The sequence below is a fragment of the Ornithodoros turicata genome, chromosome 9 (assembly GCF_037126465.1).
Source record: "Ornithodoros turicata isolate Travis chromosome 9, ASM3712646v1, whole genome shotgun sequence".
NCBI lineage: Eukaryota > Metazoa > Arthropoda > Arachnida > Ixodida > Argasidae > Ornithodoros > Ornithodoros turicata.
This window is the reverse complement of record NC_088209.1, coordinates 26,084,201-26,109,970: the sequence shown is the minus strand read 5'-3', so window position 1 is coordinate 26,109,970 and position 25,770 is coordinate 26,084,201. Positions and strand designations below refer to the sequence as shown.

The 25,770-nt window shown below is 45.3% G+C and overlaps 1 protein-coding gene across 6 annotated transcripts in view; it reads left to right on the top strand.

The window, feature by feature from the left end:
• The first annotated feature begins 1,604 nt into the window (after positions 1-1,604).
• LOC135368464 (cell adhesion molecule Dscam1-like) overlaps positions 1,605-25,770 on the top strand; it is a 183,204-nt gene continuing 159,038 nt past the window's right edge. For 2 of the 6 annotated variants that reach the window (XR_010414783.1, XM_064601753.1), the window contains exons 1-2: positions 1,605-1,716; positions 7,397-7,497. Coding sequence is in view for 3 of the 6 variants with exons in the window: in XM_064601753.1 (XP_064457823.1) it covers positions 1,685-1,716; positions 7,397-7,497 (133 nt within the window). In the remaining 3 variants the exon portion in view is untranslated. Of the gene's footprint in view, positions 1,717-6,636; positions 6,726-7,396; positions 7,498-22,056; positions 22,111-25,770 lie in introns of those variants that run through there. The other 4 variants (XM_064601754.1, XM_064601756.1, XM_064601757.1 and 1 more) reach the window with 4 other exon arrangements.

The window sequence follows — 25,770 nt, the reverse complement described above, 5'->3', positions numbered from 1 at the left end:
CCGCACTAGCTTGCTAGGGACGCCTGTCTGCAGATTAAGCTAGATACCTATATATGGCATCACAAATTAATAGAAAAAAAAAGGGGGAAATCTCGTCCGACGCCCTCTAAGCTATTAACACCATACCACAAGAGGAGCGTGAATTTGCTTTAAAACGGAATCATTGAGCCGAGCCCACAAACTTTTTTCTCGTCTCTCGCCCAATTACGCTCGAGCACGAAATATGGTTTATTATCTGCCGTTAGAAGGCGGCTGTTCACACCATAGGATCATCACGCAAGATTAATATTCGATGAAGCGTGTATCCGGGCTCGTCATCTGATGCGGACAACGCCACCGATATGGGTGGTTTGCTAAATGAACCTAGGACGAATTGATCGCCCGTCTTTTGTCTATTGCAATGCGATATAGAGTATTCACACGCTACAGTCTGTTGTCAAAAGCCTTAGTGCTGCTAGAGGGAGGTGTCACGCAGGAGCTGTTGCTTATCTATCGTTTTTGATGAATCGTTTATTACGAAACAACAGAGCCGCGCTTGATAGAATGGTGGTGTTGTTTTTCAGTCGCACCGCCGTGAGCGATTCTGCGCAATTTCAGGGAACGTGACACGCCCGGTGGCGTGCTTCGAAGTGTCGAGGGGTGCGCCATTGCGTATCGACAAAAAGCGTAGACATTTCGAGAGCATTCCGGAAAGGTGTCGTAGCCGCACTGGTAGCCACAGAAAAGCTCGTATTTAAAATCCTCAGCGACGATTGGTTGCAGAAGACGACATCACGATTCTATATGTCCACGTGACCCGGATTCGAATCCGGGCACCAGCTGTGCTGTCTGGGTGATTTTCCTGGGTTTTCCTCAGACGCTTTAAGACAAATGTCGGCACCGTTCCCTGTGGAGTCTGCCCAGGACACACGATCGTCCTCCCCTCCCCTGCGGTATTCGTGATGTTGCCCACATCACGTTGTGATGTTGCCATGATGTTGCCCCATCACTCCCCAGCGTGGCCGACTACGGCGAGCAGTTTCGCCGCCACCACCACCATCACCACCACCACGGTATGTCCACAGGGTGATGGAGTGAGAGAGAGCATTAAGCAAGCTTTCTGTATCTGTATGCACCATTGAGTAAGCACATAGAAAACAAAAAAAATCAAGACCATGGCATACTCCACTCATTTCTTCTTTTCCGTCAGGACTATGTACATAAAACAAATGTACCTCTTATTTATGCGACAGTGTTTCGGAATACGCCCTAGCTCCGGTTACGCCCAACAACGGCGTCCTCGTGAATGCGTATTGATCGCGTATTAACGTTATTGATCGCGTAAGTAACGTGCACACGGATGCAGCTAATTGTCATTATATGCCAAAACTATGAGCATTGTACGTAGCTTCCCACAGGAGCTTCCCACAGGGGGGGGGGGGGGGCTATATATTTATTCAAAGGAACGGTCTGCCAGCTTCTCAAAGGTTTTGCACTCACACAACGCAGTACAGAAGGCCACTCAAAATATTTTCAATTTAAGACATCTCATGAAAGTATATGCGTCAATTTGCCGAACAGCACCAAATATTTTGATTCATGCATTTTTTTCTTTTTTTTTCAGGAAAAACGTACACAAACACAGCCGCGCTTGTTCGCTGTCGACGCGCCCCGCGGGGCGTAACGAGGAGGAGAAGGACGACCGATGACGGCAAAACGTCAGCGCGGTCAGTCGAGGTCAGCGCATGCCTTTTTACTTTTTTTGTGTGTGTGAGGGCTTTCTCCTTTTGTAGTCTGTAAACCTGTTCCCTTGGGGAGGGGGGATTAGGGACGGACCTTTTTCACAAACGCGTCGTACCCTAGCGGCTCTCCTGCGAACTATCCTCGGCGCGCGTGAAAACAGATCCACGTGGGTAGCACAAAGGACCAGAACCGGTCCGGAGTGGGATCGACGCGCTCGTGCGTGCGGTCTCCCCACTGGTCCCCACTTCTGTCGTCCCCATATTGCTCCATCTATAGTGAAGACGAAAATAACTCTCTCCGACGCCTCAAGGTCATACGCATGCGCATAAGCCATTGTAAAAAGAAAGTCTATTGAAAGGGTAATCGTGCGCACGGAGTCGGATTTCATTGTCCCGTCGGAGTCTCCCTGTGTGCAATGCTTCTTCAGAGCCCTGCACAGCTGATTAGCGGACGATATTTCTCTGAACCAATCAGCGAGCGAGGACGGTGTGTCGTCAGCCCAGGGTCACAAACTGGTACTGCTCCCCACCACCGTTGCGCACAGTCGCTTTTGCGACGTACTTTAGATTGAATTTCTGCGATAATTATGATTCTGTGGGGTGAATTTCTAGTCCAACCATAGTGCTTTTTACTGGCCTACTTAACAGTTTTACAGAAAGAAAACAGGGTGTTAAATGTGACTTCTGTGTCGCTTTAAGTTGCTATAGTAGTTGGACACGGCCATGAAGATCGCTGTCTTGCCAAGCGATTTTGTTTTCGAAACTTCCCACTCTATATTACATAACTGGATGAAAGATCTTGAAGAAATGCATCGCGACTGACACGTTGAAAGCAATCGCCGTCGGGAGCTATGTCAGGGTGCAGGATGGTCACGTTTTGTTACCCCGCCCTAAAAGAATAAAAGTAGGCATTGAGATCTGGCAAGAGGTTGACTACTGCATCATGCAATCAAAAATAATAATAATAATAATAATAATTGTCGCCCTTTTACACAATGTACGACAGCAAAAGGTCGAGGCCACTGTAGTAGAATTTCAAAATCTAACGTTCCTTAAAACCTTTATTTTCCTTAACCTTTCTTACGTTCTATCGTTCCCTGCTTCTTTCCTCATATTTTTCAAGGCCCTTATTTTTCTTAACCTTTCAGACGTTCCTTCGGTCCCCTCTTGCACCATATTTTCCAGAGACTAATCAGATAGCCCTTCATTTAACGTGCCTTTCGTGTAGTCATTTAATAAGGATCGAGCCACACTTTATTGAAAGAAGCAAAAACCTTCAACAGAGCCACTGATGATTCGATCGGGCCAGACGTTCGAGCGCACTCTGGAACGCAATGGGAGGCAGTGGAAAAGGTGCGCCCGAGTCTGTGAAATGTTTGTTGCCAGTTCTCCCTTCTCAGACACAAAAGGTATGTCACACTTTATTTATTTACTTATTTTTTTTTTGCTCCATCGGCGCGTATCTGGTGAGGCGCAACGCTCTCTTTCAGCTTAGGCGTCGCAAATGAATTGTATTGCATTGATTGCATATATGTAATTAATGGTTCCATTCGTGTCAACCACACTTTGCGTGTCTGTTTCATTCGTTGATACGTTGGAGTTTATTAATTGCTGTATACTCCCGATCACTCCGCCTCCTCTGCAATACTCCCACATTGCCTCCATTACTACTACTTATACTCCTATACTAGCCGTCATGACTTCCACCTCAGAACCTTCAAATCGTTTCATGTTCCTCTACCAGACCAATCTCTTACAAGGTTCGTAACTGAATCATTGACGCGAACCAAACTTCTTCGAACATCATGCAACTGCATGACGGTGCAACGCAGGAGGCTTTTCATAAATGCAGTCTCCACGGATACCACTATCCGACGGTTAAATCCGTCCATTAAAAGGGAAGCATCCAACAAGCCGCCATTACGAACTTTGCGTCGGCTTTGTATCGTGTTAATTATGCCAGCACTGACATATTAATGCGTTAGCATGAGGAATGTCACGGTGGAAAAGGCTGTATGTACGTACTGGTATGGATGTGTGCGTGTGTCCCTGCATGAGATGGTGAAGCCTCACCGAGGCAGAGGTATAAGTGGACATGTAAAGGGGATATAAGAGGGTAAATGTAAGTGGAGGTAAATGATATGAAACTGAAGTAGTTGAATGTAAGTAAGAGTAAGGGGTAAGGGTAATTGAAGTTAAGTAGATATAATTAACGGTAATTAAAGCAAGAAACTTGAGTTTACAGGTAATTATTGTAAGATATATGTAATTAAGAGAAAGGTTAAATCAAATTAAAGATTACCAAAGGTAAGCGCAGGTAACCCGAGGTCATTAAAAGTAATGAAAGGTAATTAACGTCAATTAAAGAAAAATTGAGAGTAATTAAAGCACGTAAACATCATAAAAGGGAATTGCATGAAATTCAAGATTACCACAGATAACCTGCGGTTACCTTCGGTAATTAAAGGGTAATCGAAGGTAATTGAGGCTAATAAAAGGTTAATTAAACGGATTTACATATAGTAATTGAAAATGTCGAACCGGAAGTCAAGTGTAGGCCGGAGGTGGACAACTGGAAGTCAGGTTAGACCGGAAGTCGAGTTGGACCGGATGTGGATACCGGAAGTGAACTATAGACGGGAAGTGGACAACCGGAACTGGATGCCCGGAAGTCAAGTATAGACGGGAAAAGGCGGTTAATGCAAACGAATTTCTCTCGCATTACCGCTAAATCGCCACTGAATTTTTGATGCTATAGATGGCGCGCTTAGCTTCAATGCCTTTGCGAAGCCGAAAGCAATAGGGGTGGGTTCTTTGTAACGAAATCATGAAGCGCCCTGAAGTACGCTAACGCGAAGTAAACAAGGCGCGCATGGAAATCGTGCTCTGACCGCGTCGCATAGGAAGTGCCAAGGCAGCGTGCTATTGCTGTCTCAAAGCTTTAAAGTACAGATGACTCTTTTTAAGCACATTCACATTTTATGTAGCTCGAAATATGTTCATATGAGGTCGATGTGAATGTCAACAGGACTGACGTATGCCTATATAGTAATTAAACTAAGAGTTTATCTGTAGTAGAGTATACATATAGATTGTTTGATAGTCGGCGCAGGACGCATACTAACCCGCCTGTCCCCCACTCCTTCCCGCTGTCCTCTCTCCATCTGTCCACATCTGCACAGTGGACGCAGCTCATTGCCACAGTTGCTTCGCAGCGCTAACACATAATTAAAAAAAAAGATTGTTTTATAATAGGGTGCGTGTGAGAAGGGAGCCCAAAACGGGAGGCGCTATAATACACGCAGCGGCCTCTGCGCGAGCACGCGGCTTGGGTTTTCATAATGCAAAGCCGTGCGCTTGCGTTTCTCGCTTGCGGCACCGCTACGGCTCAAAATGAGGACCCCGATCTTTAACTTTCACGTAGCGATTGTTATCGTTATATTTTGAAGTTCGCGCGCTCCAAAGATGCTGCGCCAGTGCGAGAGCTCGTGGCGAGGTTCGAAGTGATGCATCTAACGCGCGTTATGGGATAACGACAAGTTGAAGATCGGGCCCCAGGACTTACGAAAGAGAAAGGGTGAAGGAACCAGAAAAAAAAAAAAAAACGCATTTTGCACACATATTGCGTCGTTAGTGAGAAAAGTAGTTGGTATTGTAAGGGAAAACCTTTCGTGTTTGTTGGTAATGTTCGGCCGCTTGCAGACGATACGCTCACACAGATTACCGGCGCATTTTTTTTTTTTTTTTTTTGCACAACGCTGTTTAAAAAAAAGAAAGAAAAGTAGCGTGTACACACAAAACGCACAGTGCCGTCTGGGTTCCCGACATGTGCAGTGGGTGGATGGGCCATTTCTTTGTGGACCTCAAGCGCTTGATCTTCTATTCTAAATAGCAACAACAACAACAGCTTTGTTTGATGATGGTTAGAGAGTTTCATCGCCAGGGTCTCCTATTCTTAAACTCTCTTATGCTAGCAGTCTTCGCGGTTTTTTCTCCACTTGTCTCGCAAAATACGGCTTTGTGTGGAAGCTGTCCCCCGTAGATTTATCCGGTCGTACGAAATAACGAATGGTCCGATGTTAAATCTACTCAGATTTGTAGAGGTTGAAGAGGAAGGGAACCGGTGAAGAAAAAGAGGAGGTTAAAATAAACAGCTTGGGGGCACGTTCTCCAGGAGAACGGCGGCGGATTTCGCTGCTCCTTTAACGAACCTGTTGTACATTATAACTTATAAGATTAAACACATTAGGCGCACAGTGACCAATGCGTGTCAGCAAAGAGTCCCCGCTCCCGCGTGCACTGACGGCATCAGCCCGTTGTTGTTGATGCGAGCGCATCCAAGATCGGCTCGTCGGAGATGGAACAAAAAGATCGAAGGCACCCCGGAGGAATAACAAAATAATACGAGAACGACCTGTGGCACGGAAGTGCAACATATGTGCTTGTTCGGGAAAACTGGGGCTGAGAATTCGTGCTGGCGGCTCGTTATGCCAGCGTGCAGTAGCAGACTAATCACGCGAGCTGTCTGGCCACATGCTGCCACAAAGCAATGCGTGTAATTTATTGTTGCCCGACGCGCAATGCATTCTGGTCAAAGTACAGACGAAACTCGAAATGACAGGCGTGTCGTGATGCTGTGGTCGTTTAAGTTGTCAGGTACAACAATTGACTTCAGTCAGCTTCCAGTACATTGTGCTGCGGAGCAGAAAATTGCATCCTGAAAATCTTGATTATAACTAAACAAGGGAAACGTCCACATTTACTTGGCTTGATAACGCTATATTTGAACACGTACACACAACGAGATCCGGTGAAGGCAGTCCCGCACCTGGTAAGTCGACTGCGTTCGTAGCTGACAAGCGTTTCAACGCGCTGCCCAGTTATCTTCGTTTATCGGCACATTTAACGGGCCGCGCTCGTATCGTGATAAGGAGGACGTTCAAGCAAGAAGAGACGTAGTAAGTTAGCGAGGAAGCCGTAGCCATTACTAGCATTCCAAACAGTGTGAGTCCATCACTCATTCCACATTCTTTAAGATATCCTCTCTATAAAAGACTTGTATTCGTCTATCGCCACATACACCTTACGGCTTGTTCTGAGCCTTGTGATGTGTGCGTGTCGCGTTTCCTCAAGCTAAACGAAATGTGTTCATGTCAGCGTGAGAGAGTCAGGCTCATCAAATATAATCTTCTGGTGGGAAAGTAAAGCCGTGGTTCAAAATCACTGGATGCCGTCCATGAAATTCAGTGGAAACTTTTGAGAAAGACGTTTTCGAGGCGTGCCCTCAGAAACTGGCCAGCTGATTTTTGGCGGCATCTGTCTTTAGCTAAAGAGATGTGTCAAGGCGCAAAGCAGTTTTCTGCCACACAGATGAAATATCGATATCGAAAACTACAATGTCTATAGAATGGTGAATTACAAAGTCTGTATCGGCAGGTTTAACACGAAAAAGGCATTGGTTATGTTGCCGTCTTGTTCCTCACACTCAGGGAAACCCCGTTTTCTATTTATAGACCAGCTATAGCTTGCTTGGTTTAACATGCTCCAGCGATATTATGTTTGAACACATTTTACTCGAAAGATGGATTCTGTCTAAGAGGAATTTTGACGTCCCGCACCCTTCGCATTTTACCCACTTCTGAAAATGAACTGATTTTTCACCCTTTAACTTCCAGGTCCGAGTACCATTTTCCACAACGTCGAGTCCTACTTGTCATGAGCAGCGCTGCTTCACTTTGTCCGCCAGAAACGCACCAGTTTGAGATGGGTAGGCAATGTACGTGTTATTTCAATATATTTTGTTCTAACAATTATTTCGCAATTTAACGGCTGTGAGACCGCAACCCATTCTTGTGTTAAGGGAAAGCTTCCTTTAAGGACAACTTTTCTTTTTGAACACTCGAACTGAGTGTAAGCAATGTGCTGAGAGTCAGCTTAAAGTGTGCAAAAGATTGCAATTACGTAGAAAGTGGGAAGCTCTGCGTGTTTTTGGTGGAAATAACTCGAGAGTTGAAGGTTAATTTTTGTGTTGCTACAGGTTTGTCTAATTGTGTTTTTTTTCTCGTTTTTTTTTTAAACGACGTTGGCGTCTTCCGTGTAATTGGAATCCTTCGCAAGTGCGATTTTACAGCTGTGAGGAAAAACCTGTGAGACGAGCTTAGAAATTATTTCGTCGTACTTTCACGAACAAGGTCCTCAAATACAGCCAGTTTTCCATCCGTATTATAAGAACAGAAGAACTGGTTCCATATTAGCCTGATAAATCCAATAATACCTACTCCATAAGTTTGGGGTATACCCCATAACTAAACTTCATAACATACTTCTTTCTCTTTCTTCTTTTCCTTTTCTTCTCTTCTTTTTCTTTCTTCTTCTCCTTTTCTTCCCGTTTCTTTTCTTATTTTTCTTTTCTTCCCCTTTTCTCCTTCTTTCTTCCCCTTTTCTTTTCTTACTTTTCTTTCCTTCCCCTTCCCTTTTTGTTTGGAATAGCAAGCCGACCCTCGTCTGGCTGACCTTTCCTTTCTTTTTCTTAATAAACATATTCCCCCCCCCCCATAACTAAAAGAAAATACGCATACAGGGACGTTTTTGAAAGGTTGGGTTCACCAAGAATGCAAATACATAAGTTCCAACTAACAAAACGTCACATCTGACCAAGCCAAGTCAAGTCGACTGCGTCCGTTGCCTTCCCTATCGATTATGAAGTTTTGATAGTGAAGTGAAGGTAATGATGGCATAATCATATACAAATAACTCCAGCACGTCGTCCCCTGCGATGGGCATTGAACCCGTGTGCCAAGTGCCGAGATTTCAGCGCACCCTCTGCCCTCTGGTGGCCAAATGAATCCATCCACGAGCCAAGCAGAGTTGCGGTGCCCATGAGGTCTCTCGTGACGTAAAGCCACGTCGTGAATTCTATCATTACGACATCGCCGAATGCATTTATACAGAAGTAATGTTGAAGAAAAATCATTAGTGGACAGAATAGACAGAACAAGCCGTTTTGCAAACTGTCATCTTATTCACCTTCTTCCCCAGTCAATACTGCGTTATAATTCTGTTTCATCAGCTGAAACTTCCCATCTTTCAACCTGGTATTTTACATTTTTGTTGCACCTGTACCGAGGGAAAGCTAGCTACGCCGGCTTCTGTGTTCGGCAGCACTTTGAAAGATTTCGAATTTTTCGTGTTTCCCTACATCGTTGCGTTGCGTCGACGCTGTCTCGTTCCTTCTTTTGTCGCCTGGCCAAAGGATATGTACCAACCGGCCCCATACACTATGTGTTTCCATACATGTCTCGAGTGGCGCGTTGGTGCATAAAATGTTGAGCTGACGCGGAAGACTAGGACATATAGGCTGAGTAAAGTGTATTTGTTTCAGAACAGTAAGTAAAGAAGAGGTGTAGTAATACTAATTTTTTTTAGTTCTGTGTTAGCGCCGCGAAGCAACTGTGCCTATGAGCGACGTACAGACGTGGACAGATGGAGAGAGGACAGCATGAAGGAGTTGGGGGACAGCGGGTTAGTATGCGTCCTGGGCCGACTTCAGGGGGAACTGTGCCGACACTCGTTAGGCAAATCTTCGGAAAATCCAGGTGTTAAGGAAGTTGAAGCTACTGCGCAGCTCTCTCGCGCAGTTACGTTTTAGGGAAAAAGAGTCTCGTTTTAGCGAATACCGTTTTAGAGGCTCAAGGGCACGTTTTAGCGAATGACGTTTTAGAGAAAACAGATTTCGGTTTTGGTATGCTAGCTCCGAAGGCTTGCTCAAAAGAAAAGGAAGGAGAAGCTCCGAAGAACATAAAAGATGAAAATAGGAGGCCGAGTGCTTTTCGAGCTAGAATCAAGTCTTTTGTCCTAGGCTGCCTCCATGTCTATGAAAATAAAGCTCAAATTGAAATTCATAATCGAGAAGGCGCTATTCGTTCTGGCTACAGACAAGCAGGACCAAACTGTTACATAAACTTCAAACTGACACATTGAGTGGCCTTGGTAGTCGCTATTCATTCCACCTTTCTCACCCTATGGCCTTGTTCCAAATGCAGGAGAAGAAGACCCGGCCTTTGTGGTCGCCCGCCTTTCGGTCCATATGAGCATTCGGATGTTCTGGACGTTTGGTGCTTATGAGCAGCTTCTCCCCTCCTGCTCATTTCCACCAAACGCTCACAACCACCAACTTTTTTTCGGTGCATATGAGCGTTTGGAGGTTTTGAGCGTTTGGAGGTTATGAGCATTTGGTGCATATGAGGCACAACCGAGAGAAGCGTGCAATGATTGTTGTGGGATAATCCATGTATTGCCCACCAGAGCGTCCCGAGGATGTCAAATTGAGCTCAAGGCCGTCAAGCCGTCAACGTTGATGAGCTGCTTTCAAAAGAAAGGAACATTTAACCCGCGCGCGGTAGATGACATCGTGCGCTATAGTGCCCTCTGAAGTGAGCGTGCGTGTGGCTACCGAGCCGCGGAAACAAGATGGCGCATGCTCGCTCTTGGAACTCAGTGTCGATACACTGAAGCGAAGCTTATTTAGTGACTCTAGGAAAAACTAGTTTCCCAACGCGCGCGGAGAGTATACGCTGAGATCAGCAAACTATACAGATATTCGCGCGCGTCGCGGGTGCGTTTTCCGGGAAATGGACAGAGCGATGGCCGCCGCGTACGTGTCAGACAAAGTTGCGAATGAGTAACGAATTTTTTTGGACAACCTCCACCACACTAATTTTCTTCTTCTGCATTTCAACGACATCTGGAACGGATGAACGCAGAAGAGGTAGAAAACAACATCCACACATTCCAACAAACGTTTGTGGTCGACGAACATGGGAACATTGGTGCGCCTCACTCGCTCTGTACGCGTCTCATGCGTTTCGGGTGGTCGCCTCGCGGACGTTTTTTCGCCGCGCGCACAAGGCCGGCGTGCGCGCGACGTTTTTTGACGCTGAAAAAACGTCCCACGCGTTTCGTCCTTTAAGTTTTACACACCCTTATAGATTCGCAATCTCGTAATCCCACCTTTTTTTTTCTTTTCTTTGCTTTTTTCTGGTCTCTTCGGATTCCATTTTTTTTCTCCTTCATTTCTCTTTCAATCCAAACTGGTCGCTGAGCAGTTAGCAGGATTCACATTTCTGCGAAACTATTAGCTCCACATTTTTCTTCTATGTCCGTCCATTTTTGCGCTGCAATTACAGAATCCTGTCCCACGACACAAGCCACGGCATGCGATTTCTTCGAAGACACAAAATGTGTAGCGCTTAACCTCCATCCAACGTAAGAGAGAGAGGAAAAAAAAAAAAGGAATTACCAAAATTCCTCCGGAAGGAGGATTGGAAGCTGAGAACGTACTTCCGGTCTACTACATCCATTGTTCCTTTGAAATGTCTCGACAGATTGAAAAGGGGGCCCCGCTATTTTGCTCCTCCGATTCCATTACGAATGCTTCCAGAAACGGGTGTCGAATTCTGCAGCGCCAAAAACTAATTTATTAAAAGGAGTGCTTTGTTACAAGGCAGACGCAGACTCCATATAGATGCTCTTTTGCTCTGCCCTCTCGCCTTCGTTGTCTGCCCCGCCCTTTCTGGCGCATTGAAAAGCGCGTACCCCTGCATAAAAGCAATTTAATGAATAGAAGAGCCACTTAAGCTGTGTTACAGCTTTTTGTCGTACCCAGTTGCATTTGTAAGAATAGGATTCTTAATGTCTCTATAGCTCGGCGCCAGACGGACCTGTGTGTGGCTGAACTCACCGCGAACAAAAGCCGTGCTAAGCAGCAACGCAGCGATCATTTGCATGAGCTGCAAGACGTGGCTAGATGTTACGAAGTTAGGTCGCACGTGACTGCGAAAGACGCGTCTTCTAAGACTGGGAGTCACCAGTGGAAGACAATCAGACGGAAGAGGTCACTGGAAGACAACAAGAATGATGGAATATTTGATTACTATACGTACCGTTTTATTCCACTCAGGAAATACGAGCATAGAATATGGAGAAAGAGAATATTTGATTACTAAATAACGTCGGCTTCCACTCGGGAGTTACGAGCATCCGTAGAATATGTATAGGGGCGCACAGCAGGCGCGTGAGCCCTGCGTGCTGCGAAGCGCGCTCTCTTTCCTTCGTTATCACGTCACGGGTCACGAGTGTACGCGTCACTATCTGAGGAAGAATGTGAATTACCGTGACACACATCCTACGTCACGGACGCAAGGGCAACGTCAGCAGTACCGTTGTATGATGACGTCTTAATCGAATCGCTGTGCGTGTTCCAAAAAAATACTTAAAAAAAAAGAAAAGAAAAACCATGGTTCTGTCACTAAATAGGAATATAGAAACACTCAACATCCGGTTTCATCTCTTATTAAGTAGCCATGTCCGTAATCAAGATTAAATTTATCCGATGAATGAGTACGGCTCAGATACGTTGGTAAACATTACAGAGCCTAGCATGAATCGTTACTTAAAATTGTGATAACAGACGTCCGAAACGCGTCTGAACAGCTATATATTTACGTTAAGGTACATTTTAACCACACCGTGCATTCCACACGCGTCGGCTCGGTAACACTATGACTGAACATTGCGAAAGAACTATGGGAAGAAAGAACGCGAGTGAGAGAGAGAGAGAGAGAGAGAGAAAAGAGAGCAAAGATGTTTCGCGGCGCTCAAAGGAAAATCTACTTCAAAGCTAGCGAGATCTCTTCTGAGTTTATCTTTACCTCTGCTACCCTAATGAAATTTTAATGACCCTTCCTTATCGCAGGCGCGCGCTTCGTGTTATATACGGACACGAGCACTCGACCTCCTATCCGTGGAATAAAATAAGTAAACCCTCGGAATTCTTGGGTTACTATATTACATTTGCAGCAGATACAGCTCGGCGCAGTATGCTGTGGCGAAAGACGGATTATTCTATCGTTACTTCCATAGAGACGCCTACGGGATAATATAGGATGAAGAGGCGAGACAGGAAATAATTTCACGAAGTCACAGTTGGCTTCTACACCTTGTGACCACAAACACTTCTCTAAAAATAGAGAGAGATATCACTTAATGTGTAACAATGAATAACACATTTAATGGAAAGTTAGCGCCGCGAAGCAAGTGTGGCAATGTTCGGCGTGCAGATGTGGACAGATGGAGAGAGAACAGCAGGAAGGAGGGGCAGTTAGTACGCATCTTGGGCTGACTTCAGGGGGAACGGTGCCGGCATTCGTCGGAAAACCCAGGGAAAACCTGAGATAGGACAGCCGGTGGTAGGACTCGAACCTCCCACCTCCCAGTATTCGGCACGAACTTGGCTACCACCAACAAGCGGGATCCCTTAACCCGCTCTGCCATGATGCCGCTGGTATATTGATTGATGAAGTAAAACCAAATGGGGCTGCAAACAGCTTCATTTCACTTACTGGTGTGGAGAAAAAGTCGCTTATGAAAACCCAGTTCTTCATTACCTCACTTACTTTCTTTGTCACACATTTTTTGTTCACCGCGGACTTGCAAACAACTCATCCCGGTGTTCCCAGTTATGTGGTTGTACTACCGCGAATATTCCTCCCTCATCCAGGCGCGTAGGCGAGCATCCTTTATATAGTTAGACGAGCGCTGAGCAACATCCTTAATTGCGACGTGTGATCTCCCGTATGCATAATCATTTAATTACCCACGGGACGCAACAGGACTTCATCGTTGAGGAAAGGATCTCGCTTTAACAAGAGTGTGCTGCAGTATAATGCGGGGAGTTGGCAAACTGGATAATTTAGGCTTGTCCTCTATACAGTGTACAGTCTTACCTTACACTAGTGGTTAAGAAAGGACATCCACTCAATTAGAACCTGTCCCGCGAGACAGGACTCCTTCTTTTCAAGGAAACGAAGAGGACTTATAGCGCGTTCCCTGTTATCCTTGGCTGAGTCTGTTGGTCGTATTAATTTACCAGACTTTGGTTTAATGAACTGCGGTATCGCCCTAAGTACAACCCTGCGCAGTCTTCTAAGCTTCGAGGACACTTCCTCTAAAGTGTTGTTCACGTACTGGATGGATGCTTTTCTACGAGATTTCTCGCGCTAATTAGCACACAGGCGGCACTTGTGCCACTGCATTTTCATGCGGCTGTTCGAACGCGCAGCAGGCGCGTGAGTCCCGCGTGTTGCGAAGCGCGCTTTCTTTCCTTCGGTATAACGTCACGGGTCACGAGTGTAGCGTCACTATCTCACCGTCGTATACCGCCAGAAGCTACCGCTCTATTCCAAATACAGCAATTGCTTTTACACCAGCTAGCATCCTCCAAGGCCCAACAGGTGCTACAGAGTACCGCCACAACATGTGACGGTATCAGAAGGCGTGTGGAGCAAGCGCCGAACATATATCGTGATCAGGCTTATGCGCCTGTCTTCCTGGACGTCCACGAGACGTCATGTAGACTTTTACATGGGGAATTTCAGCCTATACGCGCGATCTCCACTCGTGAAACATAACAACGACAAGCACCTGCCCCTACTGTGTGCACCTGGAGACTCTACTAGCATGTCCTGTACGAGCCTGCCCCTACTGTGTGCACTTGGAGACTAACCAGCATGTCCTGTACGAGCCTGCCCCTACTGTGTGCACCTGGAAGATAACCAGCATGTCCTGTACGAGCCTACCCTTACTGTGTGCACCTGGAGACCAACCAGCATGTCCTGTACGAGCCTACCCCTATTGTGTGCACCTGGAGACTAACCAGCATGTCCTGTACGAGCGCGACACTGCTCGTGTGTTTTGGAACGTACCGCAGGCGGTCCACACGTTTCTTGCCCTGTGCGGTTTAACCAACGCAAATCTTGGTTGACTGCGTGCGGCGCCTCGATTTTGTGGTCAGCGCGTTGCGTTGCTGAGGCCCGGCGTCAAACGACAACACCTATCTTCTTCCCGGTTCGTACCGTGCGTGTGTTGTTCACAAAAGTATTGCAGCACGGACTTCTCGCCTTGGGTGTGCGACAATTCCAGCGCAAACGGCGGCACCGTCCTTCAGTCTTGGTGCGCAGTGAATGTGTGACCATCACTGGTGCTCCCGCGCCCTAAGCGTCTCCCACCTGTTTGTGACGAGACTGTACGTGTTCATCACACATTACATCCTATGTTGTAGATAGCCACCAACATCTTGCATAATATCGAAGTTCCACTAAGTTTCATGTGTTGAATAAATTTTCCTTAATGAAGAAAGGATAAACGGACGTTTTGTCTTTCGCGCGCTCTATTTGCACAGCACTGTGCGTTAGTTAGTTAGATTAACTACGTTAATCGTTAACCGAGACTGGGAGGTGATCCCGGTTCGAATCCGAGGGCCGACTGTGCTGTCTAGGTGTTTCCCCTGGGTTTTTCTCAGACGCTTTAAGAACAATTTCGGCACAGTTCCCTTGAAGTCGGCCCAGGACGTACGACTCCCCACCCCCCCGCGATAGTCGCGACGTTGTCCGTCTGAACGTGACTGAGAACGGCAAGCAGTTCCACAACCACCATCACCACCGTGGCTGCTATAAGAAATGAAGTGGCGAGCAATTTGAAAAATTATTAATTGATATCAATTAACAATTCAGCTTTGCAGCGCAGAAGAAGGTTGGGTTTTATTTCCGGGAAGGCGTCGATAATTTTATTCCTTACAATTGTCGGCGCTGTCATCATGTCTTATAACCGCATGCAACAACCGACCATATATTAAACCTGTTAATCTTACCGAAAATCATACGTACAAAGAGAAGACGATCATGGCACCACATAATGTCACTCATATGACTTGTAACAGTAAGTTACAAGTTAAGTTATTGCATCTATGTATTGTAACTGCTGTACTTCTTGAAGAAAGTTCACAACGTACGGGACCTCGTTCAATATTGCTGGCAGACAAGTGACCAATTTCTAATAATAAGAATGATAGCACTGTTAGGAGAGCATGACATGATGAATGAGGGACTTTTTACATTATGCACGCTCATTGTGAAGCTCGAGTGTTGTGTCCCTCTTCTTCTATTTCATTGGTGTCGAGTGCGACAAAGTATCGATTTTCGTTACTCATTATCGGACATGCACGTTGATGCACGTTACCGTACAAGCAACACAATAGACGAACCACTGCACAGTACCGTGTCTTTCATGCAGTCCCAGATCGATCACAGGTAATCGTATACCGTCTATTCCATTCCTAACGATTACCTGCCAACTGTTCGTTTCGAAGTGTACCTCGCTTCATTCGTTATTCAGAGTACGGACTGCAACAGAAAATCACGTACGCCAGATTCGGACGCTGATTCCGGTTGTCGGCTATGATGGAGAACCAGTCCCTTGTACTTCCCGCAGTGTCGCTATGCCACTAATGTGTCTTTCATTGCCCGTGTCAATGGAAATCAATGCAGACAAGTCTGTCTGCAGAGGCAGCCAGCTCACGATATGCTTCTTCAAAGTTGGTTGGCACTGGGAGCTGAAGTCATGTCAGTCTATTATGTTAATGAATTGGATTGATACCAGCGTTACTTATGAGTTTCTAATCGCAAATTTCATATCAGGCAGTATCCTTCAAATTTGTTTCTAATATCGATTAAGAAGCGGAACAAGTTTGAATTAGTGATCCCGTTGTCAGCAAATGATTTGAGAAGTGATTCCGGGCGCTTGAGCACGAGGCAGAATTGAAAATAAAGCAATAAAAATATAAAGGGATAAACCGAGAGAAAAATAAAACGTCAGTTGACTGGAGTTCAATATTTTCAAAGTGAGACTGCAATGAGCCTACCTTTGTGTACCACTTTTCTTTGTGTACTTTTTGCAATATTTGCTGGACCATCGTTTTATTTGGAGCCTTTTGAGATCCTCTTTCTTTGTTGTTTTCTTCTTTTTATGTGTGTGTGTCATCTCACTTATTCGTGTATGAGCCTGATTCGTGTGTATGGGACGTCAAAGGCGCTCAAAAGACCAACCAATTAGACCAAGCCCAAATAGATGTTTTCGTGTGTATATGTCCTCTATGCTTGACTGGAACGCTACGTGTAGGTATATAAATATTTTTGTTTTGTTTTGTTTCATGCGCTCGACTCTCGAGCTGTTCTTGGGCACGCAAAATAAATATGATGATGATGATAATTAATATACTGCACTATACTTATCACTGCCGATACAGTACCAGCGAAGCTGCTATAGGGAAGCGCGATAGCATAGACAGAAAAATAGAAAATCATCTGCCCGACCACTATAGCAGACGGCAGAAGCCAGACTTTCTTCTGTCATTGATAATTACAATGATACGCCGCGGGGTTATCGTAATGATCACGTAATGATATACGTGAGTAGAAATTCGACGAGTATATAAATATACACAATGCATGTGGTCGGGCAACATAACAAGGGCACGATACGTTATAGGGATAGCAAGAACACAAAGACGTCTTAAATGTAAACAACACACACAGTAAAAGGTTAAAACCAGCGGATGAAACGCAGACAAGAGAAAGGAGAGGAACAAACAACACGTTGGCCTAGCAAAGTTTAATGACACAGAGCGTGCCTGAGCAGAACCACACACGGGCGCCGTGCAACGACAAAAAAAAGAAAAAGAAAAAAAAATCCACAATAACCAACTGAAAAGGTGAAGGTCGTGTACAGAAGGTAAACACACGCGTGAGGAAGCTGACCGCGTAAGCCGACAAGCTGGTTATAACCTTTTAACATGTACCAACAGACCCATGCAGCATCAGACTCTTCTACACACAGTAAGTTTACTCGTCAAAATATAATTGTTGTTGTTGGAGTTGGACGTACTAAAAATTGTTGTTGTTAAGTCATCCTGAATCTTGCACAGTAAGATCGTGCCCAACTACAAACTGTATGAGACACAAAAATTATACTCCCTTATTGTACCAGCTAAAGCAAAAGGAAGAAGCAAATTCCATCAGAAACATACAGACTCACGGAACACGCTCATACTCCAAGGGCGCCCATTGTGCTGGCACATTTTTCTTTCTCTCTCTCTCTCTCCTTTTTGCGAGTGCCCGGTCAAATGGAAACCACCAATCCGTTGCTTGGGCGGCTCCAATTTCACCTAATGAATTGGTGAGACATTATTCCTGGCTCATTTATTCTTGGCTTCCTATCTCGTTTCGCTTCTCTTCGCTTAATTAACGCATATTGTCCGCCTGTTCGACATTTTGACGTGCCAATTGTTTAGTGCATTGCACCGTTGCAGTGCGTTGGCCTTGAAGTGCATGTTGCTGAGACGTGCAATGGAAAAAGCGAAGGTTAGAGAGGAAATGTTGAGGAGGCTAAGTCAGCCAGTCAGGAGACGATGGCAGTGTAGCCTTAGAGACGTATAGGGTAAAGTAGGGCTACTTGAAGACGGGGGCAAATTGAAAGTTGAGGACAGTTTGGGTTTTTTGCGTGGCATTTTCTTATCAATATTCTTTTTCTCGTCTGTGACACCAGGGTGAGCACAGTCGTTGCCTGGGCTTTGAAGTAAGGCTGCGTTCCAATACCTCGCGCCCGCGGAGCCGACTGATTAGGCAGCTGAGTAGACCCATTTGCTTGTCGCTATTGGAACAGGCTTGCCTAGCCGAGGCGCCTGTGGCGCCACCTCGTTGCTCACGCAAGAAATGCGTACGGCGCAAGTGCAGCAGGACTCTAATGTTGTTTGTAGGACATCGTGCATAAACTGTCACCTTCACAACTAAACATGTGTTGCAACTCTCTACGCAGTTCTAAAAAAACATACCACTATGTGCAACTTTACATTTAAAGCCGGCAGAAACAGCGGGCACGCTGGTACCGTCAACGCGCGTCTCCATCCCGGCTGTCAGATGGTCAGGCGTATAACTAGACTGCATCGATGCGCACTAGGCGGTAGCCGACTGAATAGCGGACTTGGCGAGATTTGGAACGAGACTTAACATGGCGGCACTTCCGGTTAGACCGCTAGGCAGTCGACTAACCGGGATATTGGAACGCAGCCTAATTGACGTTCTGTACGTGGCTTTTTAGAAAGACGTCAGACGCTGTTTTGTACATGTGGTCGAGGTAAGAGGGGCCCTTTTTTGTCCCATGCGTAACTTTGGCGAGCATTGACTTCCAATTTGCTCATTTCTGCTCCTCGGCTAATAAAATATGACCTCACCGTTATGATGTTGTGTAACTGCTCTGTGTTTCCATGTGCACTAATCGTGGCTGACCCTTTCGGCTGGCCCAAACAAAAGACAAAAATTTAAACCCGGCATTAATTCTTTGATGTCCTCAACTTAGCCATAGGGTGGGGTAAGTTAATGAAACTATGTAGCCTGTCATTTTTGGCTCGTACGAAATAAATATCGGGTTTAGCACCACAGTAATTGGTGTATCGTTTCTCAAAGGTTTGGGGATTCAATTAATGACTTATGGTACAATGTCTTCAATATAGACCACCTTGCCCTATGTACTGAACGATTGATTGATTGATCGGTTGAATGGTAAAAGAAAGAGATGAAGATGTTAGATGTGGAGTTCGATGTAGATGTGATATTGAACGAAATTTGAAGTTGATCAGACACGCGGTCTTCCACGAAGGACGGTAAACACGGTGTGCCTTGTGCTGAGATTTCCGTGCAGTTTAAAGAACCCTCAGGTGGGGAAAATTAATCCATAGTGCCGATCACTGTGGCGTCGCTTGTCTCGCAATGTAAAGCCACAAATTATACTTCGGCCCCCGTCGGCACTTACCATCATGGTTCCCCGTGGTTTACTAATCTCGTATCTAATCTTATCTAACATTTGATCCACTATCAACAATATACAGGGTGGCTACCTATTAAAGTTTACCCACACCGGCGCGCCGCACTCATAAGTTACTCAATGGGGGTGGAAAATTCCTGCGGCCGCGTAGCACCCTAATTGATATGTTTCATCGTTGCAAATTTAAAACCGATTCAACATCGCAATCCAAAGTTACAACCAAAAACCACCAAATCCCTATGGGAAAACAATCAAGATGGAAGCCATGTTGAGCAAACCTTTTTTATAGGTAGCTACCCTGCATTTCACTGAGCGTCGCTTCCTCGGTTTGAATGCTAGCCGAGTTGACGGCTGCACTTGAGCAGTATGGCGTATCGACTTCACTTAATTATACCACCCTACGAGTGAGCGTTGTATGCTAACGGTCGTTTGTCACTGCACGTCGTTTATTTATGTACAGGTACATGTCGGTGCAACTTGCAAGTGCGAAACTCTGCATATGTAAGAGTTCCTCGTAACCCTATCATCACCTTGAAGACTGGATGGAAATTTTTGCACTGGTAATGAATGTACATTTTTCATCGATATTTCTTTCCTCCGACATAATCGATGCCCAGTATTTCGATCTGCCTCCTCGATATCTTTTTTTTTTCCTTCTCTTGCACGAGCGTGCAGAAAATCGTTATTACCATACTTAATCATTCTACGAATCGTGGTACTTTCTCAACTGCTCAAGTTTTCTACACTCGCTCATGAGTAATCCCTTCAAAGTTCGGACTTTTCCCTCAGGCTATATCTTCCTTTCCTCATGATTCTTTTTTTTTTCTCTACATGTCACGCGCCATATTCATCATTGCACATTGGTTGCTACGAGAGCGGCTATTTTATTCGACACGAATGAGAACGATCGATTCTTCACTCTTACAAGGACTCAAACCCTGTGCTTTGTTCTTTAATTCTTTGGCTCATCCGCTCCACTTTTTTTTTTTTTCACTACTCTCACAGCAGCAAGAAAAAAATTGAAAGTGCTCTTCCTCAACGTTCAAACGTCGGCGCTTTCGAGAATTGCTTCTCCATTTTCGGAGTATATTTTTCTTTTGTCTTGAATCGGGTAGAAATGGAAACATAAATATCATGCGTGAATTTGAAATCGTTTAGCCTTTTCTGAAAGGATTGACACGAGAACTTGCTGCGAGAAAAAAAAAGAAAAGAAAAATCGCAATACAGTGAACGTTGGAAAACGCGTTTGGAAGACACGAGTAAGAAAGCGCCGTTTTGAAATGCGAAAAAAGAATGAAAATGGCTTGTCAACGACAAGCAGAGTTGAAAAAAAAAAAAAAAATAAGACCTCTGAAAGAATTCAAAACGATGAAGCACCATTCTTTTCTTTGTTTATATGAACTTTCTTGCGGCAGTCCATGTCCTTTGTTCATAGGTTGAGTACGAGTACCTAAAATTTCTTAAAAGGAAAATAGTTTGCTAGCGCTATGTGACGTCACCAGATCACGTGTTGACGCGAGCGAAATACTGCGTTCCAAATATACTTTTTACAAAAAGTATACATAAATATATACCCCTATAGATACTTTTACAAAAGGTATACGTATAAAACTATACCCATATAGATACTTTTTACGAAAAGTATACATAAAAACTTACCCGCATAGATACTTAATAAAATACATAAAAATTTACCCGTATAGATAGTACAGTGCGGTAGAGGGGTAGTAGGTTCATACACTGGGAAGACATGATAACAGCGCACATAGGACACGGACGCAGCGAACTGTCCTGTAATCTTTGCTTCGTCCGTCTCCTATGTGCACTGCTATCATGTCTCCCCGCTGTATAGATAGTTTTTACGAAAAATATACATAAAAATATACCCGTCACTGTTTACAAAGAACCAAGTCGAGTCGAAACCAAACTGAGTCTTTCTTAGCATGATTCTTTGTGACAGCCATTGTTAATTGGAATTTCTTACCTGAGTTCCTCAACAGAAACCGACCACGAGCATTTCCCAAGCGCTGTAATATCCAACACATCATTACCTAAACGAAGTATTTTTATCCGTGCTTTATATCAAACCTAATAATCACGTAGTTTTTATTAACACCTTCATGCTCCTCGTCCTTGTAATACCAGTCTTTTAATACCTTTTGCGGTGCAAATAACTAAATAATCGATACATTTTTTTCTTGCTTCCAGTCTAGCATGCAGCGACTTACTTCCACAACTTATTTCACCATAAGGAGCAGGATGTAATAAAAAGCAGAATGGAAAGCAGTAAGCTATATAAAGAAACTTAAAGCAGTGCAGGAGCCGTCCGTTCGAAGGCTACGGATACTGCGCAATTTCACAAATCTCACGTTCAGTGCGATGGTACACGCGAAGATAAGCCCCCCGATACGCGCACAGCAGACCTCGATCTCCTCTAATACTAAGTGCACCAGAGCGAGTCCTACTCATATCTCCCGAGTGCATTTTAGGGACACTTCCCCAATTAGAGTGACCGCATGCTCTCATCTTCCACAGAAATGCAGCCCGGCACGTAATTAACTTGACAATGCATACATGGGACAATTGCAGGGCGCAGACGTGGAGCGGGACAATGGACTTGAACTTCAACAATTGAACTGAAAGGGCCTGTTTCACGTCAGAGAATTGCTCTCTTTCGGTAAGTTCCTTCGATCTCAAGTGTCTTTCAGGGAGAGTCTTTTGTGCAGGTTGGAAGAGCCCATAGGCATAGTAGGCAGGGACCTGGGAACACGTGCATATAGAGGGTCGATGCAACGTGCAGGTTAACCGATTAATCGACTTCATTAACCGGGTTCGTTAATCGACTTGCAGACGAGGTAACCTTTTAGTGACGCGAGGATATAAGCGGCATTTCTGTACTCCTTTTGTAGTCTACTTGTTGCTCCGTTGTATAGTTGTTGTACGAACAATATAGCTTCCGACACAAAGTTGCAACTTATTACCGTATTCCTCGGTGTATAACGCGCATCGTTTCATAACGTGGACCACAAAGCAGCAAATACCGGCGCTGATAGTCAACAGGAAATGTGCCCCCTACATCAGCGTTTGCATACACAGTAATCAAAGCATGTGTATCGACTATGAATAATTTTTGTCCTATCTATCACCGACTTGATGTTTACTTCTCAACATTCCGTAGTAAAAGAGGTCTGAGGTAACCTTAGAAAATCTTGACGTTACCCCAGAAATCCTGAGGTTCTGCTGAGGTAACCCAAGCAACTCCTAGAGTTACCCCAAGAGGTCCTGGGGTTTACCAAGACGCCCTAGGGCTACCACGAGACTAACCCTTAGATGTTCTGGGGGATTTATTTCAGAAAGAAAGAAGAAAAGGGAAAGAAATAGGAGAGAGGTCAGCCAGGCAGCACGCCGGCTTGCTATCCCCCCCCCCCCCCCCCGCCGCAAAAAAAACACAGGGAGCCCAGGAGGCCCGAATCACGCAGTAAGCGGAGCACCGCCTTTGTGGCAGTCCACTGGCAAGTTCGCTGCACGGGGCCAAGGAGTGTTCCCAAGGAAACGCCCGTGCACCCGAGCTCTGAGAGGCGCTGCCAGAGCATGGCCCGATGCTGATGGCTAGGTGATGTCCCGGGGATACCCTAAGAAACCATGTTTTTACCCTAAAATGTTCATAATACTTTAATACCTCAGGCTTTGTGGTAACCCCATCGGGAACCAATTTTCAATAGGGCTGCCAGCCTTGTTGAGCATCACTGACGTCCCAACGGTGGACAATGCTCCCTGGCCAAGAACAATAACTGGGTTACCAGGGAAAACATCTGCCAAGCGGAGTTTTTTCGGATTAATCCGAATTGCTTAAAATCTTACCAGAGTACGTTTTTCGGATTTTTTCGAATTTTTTCGGATAAATCCGAAAACCCGGAACCCTAGCCGTATCTTGTACGCAATCCATGCTGCACGTCGAAAGATAACTGAATAAGTAGAGAGCAGAAGAAAAACACAAGTCGTACCAAGAATTACAACACACAACACACAGCACAAAGCGACACAAGCCTGCGCTATAATTCTCCAAGAATTAAGAAGTTCCGACGAAACCGGCGAGGGAACGTCAGGCATGAATTTTAATGTTGACGCGTCCCGGAAAGTTTGCCCTGTTATCAGGAGCAAACCTCTCTTCCGGCGGGCACTAATTAAATCACGAGGACTTTTCAAGATCCCAGGTAACGCAACCTCTGTGACCGATCAATGCCTGCCAGGCCATAAAGGAGATTAGTCAGTGCACGCTACAACGAGGATGTAGAAAAGAAATAACTCTCCCCGAAAAGTGAAACATGGGAAATCGATGGGTTGAAACGCCTGCCTGTCAACTATAGCCAAGAGCGGGAAAGGAGCTTCTAAACCTGGAAAGGCTGCGCGTGCTTGGAGCGAAATCTACTTCTTTTATGCCGAGGTCGGCCAGGAAACTAAAATGAACGAGGTGTATGAAACGGGTCGAAAGAGCAGCAGGGAAGGGGAGCGGGAGAAAGCGTGTACGATATCTTTCACCAGCAAAACGGTGGAAAATGCGAAATCGCCGGTTCTTCGCGCATGGAAGGATTTCTTTGTATGTTTGTATCGGGTCGTGTGCTTTTTAAAGGAGGTCGTGATAGTGATGGATAGGGGGCAGTTCGGAAGATTCACGGTATAGGAAAGGTGAGGAAGTTGTAATATGGGCGGCGGCCTGACGGGTTAGTTCACTAAACCGGAATGAAGTAAGGAACTGATCTCGTGTTACGTCTTCCGATCATAATGAAACAGTAATTCGACAGAAATATTTCGAAGGTTCTGACACGCTGGAACCGTTGACTCTTTGATCTTTCCAGTCCCATCGCCACCTCTGCCGTCGTATTTCCTCTGAAGTTTTGAGGCGATATCTTTATAGGGCTAACCGCCGTGTAGGTTCGTCCGAAGCTTTATAGGACCACGCGACCGTGACCACGTGACAAAGAAATAACCGCCATGCCCAAAGGGGCAACCAATCTTTTTCTGGCATGTCAGTGAAGGAAGCGCACTGCCCTAGCATCTACGTCTCGATACTCCATACCGCCTATGCTGTGCTGCGATGCCCTTATAGGGTTTATTCCTATGACGTCCTCCGCAGGAGGGCTCCACCGTCTCTAGGAGATTTGCCGCCATAGTGTAGGTCCTCAGGTTTTGACTGTACACAGTCCTTCACCCACATCGCATTCACCGTACATTTGCTGTTTCAAAGATGCTGTACTGTGTGAATATTATTTGTACCACAATCCAAGTAATCTCCATGCTTTCAACGTTAACAGTGGTCCAAATAGCATAGGGCAGTGAACGAAAACCGGAACCAAACTTGGAGGGAGGGGGCGGGGACTATGTTTATTATATAAAAAACAGGTGGGAAAGGTTAGCCTGCGCTACGGCGGCTTGCTATTCCCAAGAAAGAAAGGGAAGGAAAAATGAATAAGAAAGACAAACAAAACGAAAAACAAACACTAGGCTTGACTAAGACTTGGAGGGACCTGTACATCATTGGGGCGATTTCGCCTTTTCGAAGCTAGTGCCCTCTGGAAGGGTGACGTCAGTGAATAACGTCTACAAAGCTGCCCGCAAAATAGTGGCAGTTTTACATGCATGGTGTAAGCTCTATAGTTTCACCAATCAATATAATCCACACAAGAGATTAAGATGTAACAGCCCCGTAGTACTCCTAACAAAAAGTGCAACGGACGGGACAGACAACTAACAACCTGAGAAAAAAAAAATCCTCCTTGCACAATTGCCACTTCATTTTCTCCTTCCATGCCCATCCCCCCCATTGTTCTTGCGGAGAACGCACAGAGGAAATTGTTAATCTTCAAACGTCGGCTCCCACAGACGAACTTGCTTTCGCCGGTCATCAATCTTGCTGGTAAATGCCCCTTTCAAACACAGCTCAGAGATTTATCAGAATTTAACATAAAGTGAAATAACAACAAGAAACGCTTTAAGCCGTCATGTTATATACTGCCCGATGCACTGCCTGCTGCCAAACTTTTGCTTCTGCCTTCTATATTTCGACGCCCATTATCCCCCATTTGCTGCTGTTTTTTTCTCTCTCTCTCTCTCTCTTTCCTGCATCCAATGAAGGGAAAGTAGGGAAGGCTCAAAAAATGGATCGCTTCAAATCGGGCTTCTTATGACCTACTTCGAAGTGTCATGAGCCGTAGCGGAGCTTTTCCGGTTTCTGTTGCCCCCTCCAAGTAATCTTTCTGCCGGTTCAAAAGACTCCCGTTTTTTTTTTTTCTCCCTCCATTTGTTTTTTTGTTTTTTGTTTTTATTTTGCCACGGGAAT